This window comes from Hemicordylus capensis, chromosome 1 (assembly GCF_027244095.1).
Source record: "Hemicordylus capensis ecotype Gifberg chromosome 1, rHemCap1.1.pri, whole genome shotgun sequence".
NCBI classification, from domain to species: Eukaryota; Metazoa; Chordata; class Lepidosauria; order Squamata; family Cordylidae; genus Hemicordylus; species Hemicordylus capensis.
This window is the reverse complement of record NC_069657.1, coordinates 408,823,914-408,835,922: the sequence shown is the minus strand read 5'-3', so window position 1 is coordinate 408,835,922 and position 12,009 is coordinate 408,823,914. Positions and strand designations below refer to the sequence as shown.

At 45.2% G+C, this 12,009-nt stretch overlaps 1 protein-coding gene across 3 annotated transcripts in view; it reads right to left on the bottom strand.

The window, feature by feature from the left end:
• Positions 1-12,009, bottom strand: part of LIN9 (lin-9 DREAM MuvB core complex component) — a 57,368-nt gene extending 45,359 nt beyond the window's left edge. The window contains exon 1 of one of the 3 annotated variants that reach the window (XM_053307242.1): positions 11,817-12,009. In XM_053307242.1, coding sequence (XP_053163217.1) covers positions 11,817-11,895 — 79 coding nt within the window. In that variant the 5' untranslated portion in view covers positions 11,896-12,009. The remainder of the gene's footprint in view (positions 1-11,816) is intronic. The other 2 variants (XM_053307232.1, XM_053307250.1) reach the window with 2 other exon arrangements.

The following is a 12,009-nucleotide window of genomic DNA, read 5'->3' as shown; positions in this document are numbered from 1 at the left end:
TTATTTATTTATCAAATTTGTACACTACCCCAAACTTTCGTCTCTGGGCAGTTAACAATAGCATAAAACAAGTTAAAAACATATACAAAAAACTTAATATAATTTAACAATTTTAAAAATAAACCAGAGATAAAAATCTAATTTTTTTTAGGAAGCTGAGAAAGCTTGGGCAAAAAGATGGGTTTTCAGGTGTTTTTTGAAAATTGCCAAAGATGGGGAGGATCGTATCTTAGCAGGGAGCGCATTACACAATCTCGGGGCAGCGACCAAGAAGGCCCGTCTCTGTGTAGCCACCAAACTAGTTGGCAGTAACTGGAGACGGACCTCCTCAGATGACCTCAGTGGGCATCATAGTGAAGAAGATGCTCTCTTAGATACCCAGGGCCTAAGCCGTTTAGGGCTATATAAGTTATAACTAGCACTTTGTATTTTGTCCGGAAACTTATTGGCAGCCAGTGTAGCTCCATCAGTAAGTAACGTAGTCTCTCCGAGATGACCCAGAGACCAACCTGGCTGATGCATTCTGAACCAAATCAAGTTTCCGGACTATGTACAAAGGCAGCCGCACGTAGAGCACATTACAGAAGTCAAGTCTGGAGGTCATCAACAGATGTACCACTGTTTTGAGGTCATTCAACTCGAGAAACAGGAGCAGCTGGCGTATCAGCCGGAGTTGACAGAAAGCACCCCTGGCCACCGCCTCAACCTGAGAAACCAGGGAGAGGTGTGAATCCAGAAGTACTCCCAGACTGTGAACCTGTTCCTTTTGGGGAAGTGTGACCCCATCTAGAACAGGTGGATCAAAATCATCCCGCACAATAAGTACCTCTGACTTATCTGGGTTCAGCTTCAGTTTATTTTGCCTCATTCAGCCCATTACTGTTTCCAAGCAGGCATTTAGGAAGGATATGCTAGCTCCTGAAGTTGACATGGAGAAGTAGATCTGGGTTTCATCAGCGTACTGATAACACCCAGCTCCAAATCCCCTGATGATCTCTCCCAGCGGTTTTATGTAGATTTGAAAAAGCATTGGAGAAAGTATGGAGCCTTGAGGGACACAGTACTTAAGCTCAGATTTCGAAGTGCAACAATCTCCAATCGATACCATCTGGAATCTATCCCAGAGGTAGGAGCGGAACCACTGTAGAACAGTGCCTCCCACCCCCAACACTCTCAGATGTTCCAGAAAGATACTATGGTCGATAGTATTGAAAGCTGCTGAGAGATCCAAAAAGACCAACAGAGTCACACTTCCTCTGTTAATTCCCAATTGGAGATCATCCATCAGGCCGACCAAGGAGGTCTCCACTCCATAGCCTGCCCGAAAACCAGTTTGAAATGGGTCTAGATAATCAGTTTCCTCCAAGACCGCCTGGAGCTGAGAGGCCACTACCCTCTCAATCACCTTGCCCAACCATGGGGGGTTGGAAACAGGCCTATAATTGCTCAACTCTGAGGGATCTAAGAGAGCATTGTTTCCAAATCACAGTAAGCAATAGTTCCACTTTATTCTACACTAGTCAGACCTAATCTAGAGTACTATGTACAGTTTTCGGTAGGGATGTGCACAAAACCAGTTTGCCTGGTTCGGTTTGAATTCAAACTGGGTTCAAACCGGGAGAGAGAGGTTTGGTTTGGTTGAACCCCCCTGGTTTGGTTTGATTTGAACCAGTTTGAACCTCCCAAAGTGAGTGGGGTAGTAATTGGCACCCATGGATGCCTACCACCAAACCCCCAAAGCAATCAGACACTCATATGATTTTTTTAATGAATTTTTGAAATATTTTTAATTATTTTTCTCATAGGGTATAATGGGACACGAACTAGCCCATTATTCCCTATTGTGGAGTACTTAGGGGCACAAAAGTGGGGTGGGTGGTAGGCACCCAGGTGTGCCTACCACCCACCAAACTCCAAGGCAATCAGACACTCCTCCAATTATTGGTGAATTTTAAAAGTATTTTTGAACTCCCCATAGGGAATAATGGGGATTCCAGCAAATGTATAGCTTCACGTCCATACAATACATAATACGTCCATACAATACATAATACATACATAATGGGGGGGGGGGGTGTCCCAGAGAAGGCGTGGGTGGGTTGCAGTGTCCATTGGGGGCAAGGAAGCTACCAGAATTATTTCAAAGGAATTTGGCAAAGGGCTGATTTTTAATTGATTTTTAAAGTTTACAAGTCTTTAAGACTTTCCCCCATAGGGAATAATGAAGTTCTCAGCAGCCCTATAACTCCACTTGGGGGGGACCGGGGGTGGCCCAGAGCGGGCGGTTGTGCAGTGTATGTAGGGTGCCAACCACCTCCTTACCCACAAACCTCTGGGGTATTGGGTTTTGTTGTTCCTGAGGTGTTGAGAGTGTAGATTCTCTGGTAGCTACTGAAAATCTCATAGGCTACCAGAGACCCCACCCCCACCACACACACACACACACACACACACACACACACACGGAGGTCTCTAGGTAGTACACCTGTTCCAATGCATTTGTATTGAGTTCAAAATATTACCTTTAAAATTCTATATCTCCAGAACCATAAATCCGATCCACTTGGGATTTGCTGGGGGTAGTATAGGCCATTCTTCCCGAGCCACTTTGGGGTGCGGTGCCACCCCCCAAAGGTGGAGTTTGGGGCTGTCTCAAATCCCCATTGTTCCCTTTGGGAAATGCCACCTCCCTAGAGACCTCTGTAGGTGCGTGGATGTGTGTGGATGTGGGGGGTCAACACTCTCAACACCTCAGGAACAACAAAACCCAATACCACAGGGGTTTGTGGGTATGGGGGTGGTTGGCACTCTACGTGCACTGCACAACCACCCACTCTTCCCCCCCCCCACCGGTGCCTCCCAAGTGAAGTTAGAGGGCTGCTGAGAACTCCATTATTCCCTATGGGGGGGAAAGCTTAAAGACATGTAAATTTAAAAATCAATTAATAATCAGCCCTTTGCTCAATTCCTTTTAAATAATTCTGGTAGCTTCCTTGCCCCCAATGGGCACTACAACTCACCCCACCTTGCTCGTAGAAGCCCCAGTCCCCCCAGTGTGAAGCTATACATTTGCTGGAATCCCCATTATTCCCTAGGGGAAATTCAAAAATACTTCTAAAATTCACTAATAATCGGAGGAGTGTCCGATTGCCTTGGGGTTTGGTGGGTGATAGGCTCCCTTGGGTGCCTAGGAATAACGGGCTGGTTATTATAGGGAATAATGGGCTGGTTTGAGTCCCATTATACCCTATGAGAAAAATAATTAAAATATTTCAAAAAATCATAAAAAAATCATAGGAGTGTCTGATTGCTTCAGGGTTTGGGTGGTATTTGGCACCCATGGGTGCTCCACAATAGGGAATAATAGGCTAGTTCAAGTCCCATTATACCCTATGAGAATTCCCCCCCCCCAAATCATACAAGTGTCCAATTGCTTTGGGGGTTGGGTGGTAGGCACCCATGGGTGCCAACTACTACCCCACCCACTTTGGGAGGTTCAAACCAGTTTGACTAGAACCCCCCAGTTCGGTTCTAATTTGAAGCGGCAGCTCGAACCTTATGGCTGGTTCGGTTCTAATTCGAACCGTCAAACCAAACCGGTTTGAATTCAAACTGGTATTCACATGCCTAGTTTTGGGTGCTGCAATTAAAGAGGACTAATTCAAACAGGTTCAGAAGAGGGCAACAAGGATGGTGAAGAATCTGGAAAATAAATTTGAGTAAAGGTTGAAGGAGTCAGGTATACATATCTTAGAGAGGACTGAGGGGGGACATGATAATATTCTTCAGATACTAAATGGTGATCGCATAGAAGAGGAGAAGTAATTGCTCTCTATGAAGGAAAGGCTAGGTCTAGTGGGCTTAATTAAAAAGGGTATATTTTGGTAAGATAGATTTCTTAATGGTAAACACAGCAACAGTGGAACCAGTTGCTTATGAGAATAGTGGGCTCTTCCTTGTTGGAGGCTGGACAGACATGTATGGGGATGCTCAAGTTATAGATTTCCTGCACTTAGGGGAATGCACTACAGGACCCCTCCAACTCAGTTCTTCGTTAATAAAGAACCATTTTGGGCATATTTACATTACAGATTTAAACCTGTTTCACAATCATGGCTCCCAACCAACAGTTATTCTGCAAATCTGTAGTTCTGTGATGAAGCAGGATTCTCTAAGAAAGAATTGCCAGTGTTTTCTCAAAGCTACATTTCTTTGGGAATGGTTAAGTTAAACCATCATAATGTACAAATATAAGAGGTGTAGGGTTAAAACAGTGCTAAAACTGGTTCACACATAATGCCAGAACATGATTTCATAATTTAGAAATGATCCCTGTGATTGAGCAATCCTCTGCCCTGCATGCCCCACATATTTTTAATTTTTATTATATTTGTACACCACCCCAAACTCACATCTCTGGGTTGTTTACAACAAACATGAAACAAATTAAAACAGTTTAAAACCACAATTCTCAGGTGAATAAATGCATTTTAAGAGTCTTTTAAAAAGCTGTCAGAGAGGGGGAGGCTCTTATTTGGGCATGGAGCACATTCCAAAGCCTCAGGGTAGCAACAGAGAAGGTTTGTCTCTGAGTAGCTACCAGATGAACTGATGGCAACTGCAGATGGACCTCTCCGGATGATCTCAATGGATGGTGGGGCTCATAGTGAAGAAGACGTTCCCTTAAATATCCCAGGTCAAATGTCTTTAGGGCTTTATAGGTTATAACCAGCATTTTTATTGCCCCCAGAAACATATTGGGGAATAGTGTAGATTTTTTAAACAGAAGTAATGTGGTCTCTTTGAGGTGACCCAGAGACCAACCTGGCTGCTGTGTTTTGTACCAATTGCAGTTTCTGGACTATGCACAAAGGCAGCCCCACATAGAGCGCACTGCAGTAACCAAATCTGGAGTTTACCAGCATATGCTCTACTGTTTTGAGGTCTTTTGAGCTGGTTTTATGGTAGCAGGCATGAATTGTCCCATTTGCTAAGCAGGGTCCACCCTGGTTTGCATTTGAATGGAAGACATCTGTGAGAACTGTAAGATGTTCTGGGGATGGGAAGAGCACCAGCATGCTTGCATTGCGAAGGTTTCCAAGTTGGAGATATCTGGCATCTCCAAGATAGGGCTGAGAGAGACTCCTGCCTGAAACCTTGGAGAAGCTGCTGCTACTCTGTGTAGACAATACTGAGCTAGATGGCTCAGTATAAGGCAGCTTCCTATGTTCCTATGAGGTCATTTGTCTTAAGAAACAGATGCAGCTGGTCTATCAGCTGAAGCTGATAGAAAGCACCTCTGGCTGGCCACTGCCTCAACCTGAGACATCAGGGAGAGGTTTGGATCTAGAAGCACTCCCAGACTGTGTACCTGTTCCTTCTGGGGGAATGTAACCCCATCAAAGTTGACTCCTGGGTTCTGCCCCTGCACAATAAAGTACCTGCATCTTATTTGGATTCAGTTTGTTATCCCTCATCCATCCCATCATGGCCTACAGACAGGCATTTAGGGAGGTTATGCCTTTTTCTGATGCACTGACATGGAGAAATAGATTTGGGCATCATCAGCATACTGATAACACCTTGCACCAAAAGTTCTGATGATCTCTCCCAGCAGTTTCATATATATGTTAAAAAGCATTGAAGACAATATGGAGCCCTGGGAGACTCCACATAAAACACTGAGTTTTGAAGAGCAACAGTCTCCAAATGATATCTCCTGCAATCTGCCCGAGAGGTAGGAACAGAACCACTGCAAAGCAGTGCCTCACACTCCCAACCCTCTCAGAAAATCCAGAAGATACTATGATCAATAGTATCTAAACAGAGATCTAAAAGGACCAACAGAGTCACACTCCCTCTGTCAATTCCACATTGGAGATCATCCATCAGCTCGACCAGGGCTGACTCCACTCCATAGCCAGCCCAAAAACCAGTTTGAAATGGGTCTAGATAGTCAATGTCCTCCAAGACTGTCTGGAGCTGGAATGCCACCACCCTCTCAATTGCCTTGCCCAGACATGTAAGGTTGGAGATAGGCCTGTAGTTGCTTAATTCAGAGGGATCCAATGTAGACTTCTTCAGAAGAGGTCTAATCATTAACTCCTTCAGGAAGGCATTCTCAGAGAAGGATTTATAATATCTACTAGGCCCTCTACAACAACCCCTCTTCTAGGTAGTATAAAAGCCATGCTGGACAATGGTCAAAAGGACAGGTGGAGGTCAGAGGACACTCAGCTACTTACTTCTTGCTTAGCAGCAAACCATCATTTGCAGAACGCAGATTGAGTGGCCCTGTTGGTTACATTTTTGTACATTTTGTACATTTCCTTTACAGAGAGTAAGAACTGGGCTCAGCAAAAAGAAAGCCTAAGCAATAGCTCTTTGGTATCAAAACTCTCTAACTTCTTAATAATAAGTGATCTAGAAGAAGAGATAAGCAGCGAAGTGGTGAAATTTGCAGATGACATAAGATTATTTAGGATAGTGAAACACAAAACAGATTGTGAGGAACTCCAAAAATGCTCTGTCCAAACTGGGTAAGTGGGTGACAAAATAACAAACGCGGTTCCATGTAAGCAAGTGAAAAGTGATGCAAATGGGGGTGGGGGGAGAGAACCTAACTTCACATACACACTGATGGTGTCTGAGCTGTCAGCGACAGACCTAGAGAGAGATCTTGGTATCATGGTGAACTGGAAAGGTGTGGAAGAGATCAACCAAGATGCCTGGAACACCTTCCTTAGGAGGCAAGGCTTTTTAGTTTGGAAAAGAGGTGACTATAGGGAGACATGATAGAAGTGTATAAAATTATGCATGGAGTAAAGAGAGTGCACAGAGAGAATCTCCCCAACCCCCACCAACAGTAGATCAAGGAGACATCCTATGAAACTGATTGCTGGGAAATTTAGGACCAACAAAAGGAAGTCCTTTTTCACACAGCACATAATTAAACTATGGAATTTTCTGGGGATGTGTTGATGTGTTCTAGCTTAAAGGGGTTTAGGCAATGCAAGGTGACAATAAGGAAGGCAAAAAGAGTGTTTGAGGAACATTTACAAATGTAACACTGATTTTCAAAAAAGGATCCAGGGGCGATCCAGGAAATGACAGGCCGGTTAGCTTAATTGATGTAAAGTATCCTCAAGGATAAAACTGTAAAGCACATAGAAGAACAGGCCCTGGTGGGAGAGAACCAGCATGGCTTCTGCAAAGGGAAATCTTGCCTCACCAACCTTTTGGAGTTCTCTGAGAGTGTCAACAAGTGTGTGGATCAAGGTGATCCAGTTGACATAGTATACCTGGACTTCCAAAAAGCTTTTGACAAAGTTATTTGTCAAAGACTCCTGAGAAAACTTAGCAGTCATGGGATAAGGGGACAAGTACATGTGTGGATTGCTAACTGGTTGATAGACAGGAAACAGAGGCTAGGTATAAGTGGAGAGTTTTCACAATGGAGGGAAGTAAGAAGTGGGGTCCCCCAGGGATCTGTACTGGGACCAGTGCTTTTTAATTTACTCATAAATGATCTAGAAATAGGGGTAAGCAGTGAGATGGCCATATTTGCAGATGATACCAAACTCTTTCGGGTAGAGAAATCCAAAACGGATTGTGAGGAACTCCAAAAGAATCTCTCCAAACTGGGTGAGTGGGTGACAAAATGGCAAATGTGCTTCAGTGTTGGCAAGTGTAAAGTGAGGCACATTGGGACAAAAAACCCAACTTCAGGTATACACTGATGGCATCTAAGCTGTCAGTGACTGACCAAGAGAGGGATCTTGGGGCTGTGGTGGACAGCTCGTTGAAAGTGTCGACTCAATGTGCGGCAGCTGTGAAAAAGGTCAATTCCATGCTAGCGATCATTAGGAAGGAGAATGAAAATAAAATGGCTAATATTATAATGCCATTATACATAACTATGGTGTGACCACACTTGGAGTACTGTATACAATTCTGGTCACCACAACTAAAAAAGGACATTATAGAACTGGGGAAGTTGCAGAAGAGGGCAACCAAGATGATCAGGGGCCTACAGCACCTTTCTTATGAGACAAGGCTACAACACCTGGGGCTTTTTAGTTTAGAAAAAAACGACTGTGGGGAGACATGATAGAGGTCTATAAAATCATGCATGGTGTGGAAATTCTTCTCCCTCTCACATAACACTAGAACCAGGGGTCATCCCATGAAACTGATTGCCACGAAATTTAGGACCGACAAATGGAAGTACTTTTTCACAAAACGCACAATCAACTTCTGGAAATCTCTGCTATAAGATGTGGTGACAGCCAACAGCCTGGATGTCTTTAAGAAGGGTTTGGATAACTTCATGGAGGAGAGGTCTATGATCGGCTACTAGTTGGAGGGCTATAGGCTACCTCCAGCCTCAAAGGCAGGATGCCTCTGAGTACCAGTTGCAGGGGAGTAACAGCAGGAGGAAAGGCATGCCCTCAATTCCTGCCTGTAGGCTTCCTGTGGCATTTGGTGGGCCACTGTGTGAAACAGGATGCTGGACTAGATGGGCCTTGGGCCTGATCCAGAGGGTTGTTCTTATATTCTTAAATTAATGGAGGACAGGTCTGTCAGTTGTTACTAGTCTGAAGGTTATAGGCCACTTCCCACCTGAGAAACAAGATGCCTCTAAATACCAGTTGTAGGGGAACATACCCTCACCTCTTGCCTGTGGACTTTTTGGAGGCATCTGGTGGGCTACTGTGGGAAACAGGATGCTGGACTAGATAGGCTCTAGGCCTGATCCAGCATGGCTGTTCTTATGTTCTAAAACATTCCCCAGGAAGTTCCCAATAAACTGCCTTCCTCTGAGACCTAGTTCTCACAACTAGCAGATGAGGTTATATATGACCGCACTTCAGTTTGCATGTGATGGAATACTCCCCAACAAACAAGCACTACTCCCTACACATACCTAGACTAGAGCCCTTTTCTCTGACATCTAGTTTTGTATTGGCAGGGTACAGTTCAGACATAGCTTTACCACTTCATCTACTGCTTGTGAAATTAATCCTGAGGCATCAAAGACTGCCATAGATAGAACAACAATCCAGGCTGAGATTGCCTTCTGAAACCATTCCAAAATGTTCAGTGAACCAATTTCTTGGGTGGCAGGCACCTCTGATTGAGCATTGATGTCCTCTGCTTGACACACATATTTTTACATAGGATTATGCAAGTTAGTATGCAGATAGATTAGTTTTAGGGCAAAAAGCAGGGAAATTAGTCTTCCATGTCTACCAGTCTTGATACCATTGAACAGTCTTGATAACAAGTAGATGCAAACATTTGCCTTCTAAAGCTATTTTCATGTGTTTCCCCCTCTGCAGAGTTTTTATGTACAAGTATTATGCATTGTCTTATTTCTTTTGCTATGTAAACTGCTTTGTGAATTTCTCTGCTGAAAACCAAGTATTATTAATATCTGTTAGTCTCTCTCAGCAATTGAATATCCTTGAACTATATTGTCATAACGCAGAACCACAGACCACAAAATACCATATTTAGTATGACTAAAATTTTTATAATACATTTTAAACACTTGTTTTACTAAACATAATAAAGAGTAAGCAGAAATGCTGGTTCGTGGTACAAACTATTCCACTAGCTGAAGTTTATTATTTTCAGATCTTCTACAATTATTAAACTGCTATTCCACATTGTGCTTATATTCCAGGTCTGCTGCCTTTTTGTCTCTGATATATATTATTTTGAAGTGTTTGTTCAAGCTTGAGTTTGTGTAGCATCAACAAGTTGTGGACCCGAGTATATAGCTTGCATATTGTTTTGCATTATCATCAGATATTTACACACATCTTTGGCCACTGCCTGGATAAATTCCACTCAAGCAACAAGACTTGGTAATTTATGTTTATATCCATCATCTTGTTTCCATATGCACTGTAACTTACAGTGTATGTATAAATGTTTTGCAAATCTGCATCATGCTTTTCCAAGCTCAGCGCAGAGTATTGTCTACAGGTCACTGCAACATTCCTAGTCCTCAGAAAGAAGTTTATATCAAAATCCACCGTTGCAGAGTTGTGCCTTCTATTAATACACTGTATGTCTTTTTACATAAACATAACAAAAGTTCAAGTAAATCTTAGTCATCCTCAGGGGTGCATGCTTCTGCAGCAGCTCCTGGGCTTGCATGAAATATTGCAGGGAAGACATGTTTTTTATTGGTTGGACACACAGCATGAGATTACATTCCCCTGTCCAGTGCTAGTCAGGGTTTGAACAATACTCAAAATTATGGTGGGAAAGATCAGGGTTTCTTTAATGAAATACACAGTGCAACCTCCCAATTTATTTCTCATCACTTTTCCCCATAGCCATGGAAACACCATAGCTAAGGGGACCGATATAAAAAGTAAGGGAGCCCAGTCTTCACTCCCCACCCACCCCAATAATTTGAGTGCTGCGTTTGTTTCTCTGCTCAATGTGGCACCTGTTCTGCAGATTCTGTGAAGGCGCTTCCCCAATGTATATATAGCTCCCAACAGTGTCCAGACAACTGAGGTGCACCATACACAGAAGGATGGCTCAAGATATACCACTATTTCCCCCTAGTGCAATGTGTATCTCATGCCAAGCTAAATACCAGGAAGTCTATTTACCCTAAGAGCTAGCGTGGTGTAGTGGATAGTGGTTAGAGTGCTGGACTAGGACCAGGGAGACCCAAGTTCAAATCCCCATTCAGCCATGATACTAGCTGGGTGAGTCTGGGCCAGTCACTTCTCTCTCAGCCTATCCTACTTCACAGGGTTGTTGTGAAAGAGAAACTTAAGTATGTAGTACACTGCTCTGGGCTCCTTGGAAGAGGAACGGGATATAAATGCAACAACAACAACAACAACAACAAGAAGAAGTGAACATTCACAAAACGATGCTCCACTTTCTTTGGTTCTGTACTGATAGACGTTAACATTTGTCAATGTCTTAATAACGTTAAGATGCCACTTAACATCTGCATGAGGCAGGAAGAAAGAAACTGCCCTTTGTCACTCTAACCATCCAGTTGGTGTAAGCCAAAGGAGAATGAGAAATCATGCTGTTTTTATCCCAGTTAAGAATCTTTTCCTAAGCAGCAATATGTTCTTAACTGTCGCGTACACAAAACCTCCCCAAGTGCCCCGAAGGCTAAAGCCATGTCGAACCCCAGAAGGAGCAGGAAGGATGCCCAAAGCAGGACAAGGCTCTCCTCAGCTGGGCTGTCGGGCTCGCCTCCACTGCGCTCTATCGGGCTGCCTACCCCGGAGAGGTGCAAGGACAGCGCCGCCCGCTGCCCTGCTCTCTGCCCGGCTTAAGGGGACGTGCCCTGCTCCCTGCCCATTATGGGCGCTGCCCCGGCCTGTACCAGGTCTCGGGGGTGGCGGTGTCAGGGCGCGGCTCCCCCCCCCACCCCAGATAGGAGAAGCGGAGGTTATATAACAGCGGCTTCCGGCCCTGCTGCTGCTCTCTCTTGGCCTCTCCTCCCACGGCATCCCAAGCAAGGCAGCTTGAGGGGTGCGACTGGAGGGGAGGGCACTGGCGAGCCGAGCTAGGCCGGGCCGGGCCCTGAGGGAGGAGACTGTGACTCCGGCCCCGCACGGCTCCCGCACCACCAGCACCCACAACACCACCACCAGCGAGAGCAGGAGCTGCTGCTGCAGCGATGGCAGCAGGCGAGCGAGCGAAGGGGCGGCTCAGGACAGGGGAGCAGGCAGAGGGAGGTCCCTCTGCCGGGACCACCACCCTAGGAGCGGCGGAGTGTGAAAGGCCGGCGGCGGGCAGAGCGAGGGGCACAGGTCGCTACTCACTCTCGTCAGGCAGCTGATCCAACTCCGCCATCTTGAAGGAGCCGCGCCGCTTTTTCAAAGGCTGCCTGTCGCGGTGCATTGTGGGGGAGGAGACTGAGGCTCCCCAGCTTGGCTGACCCGGGCGGGGGCTGGGGAAGTCGCTCGGTCTTGCTGAGGCTCTGCCGGCCTGGCTCGCGCGCCTGGCAAACCCCCG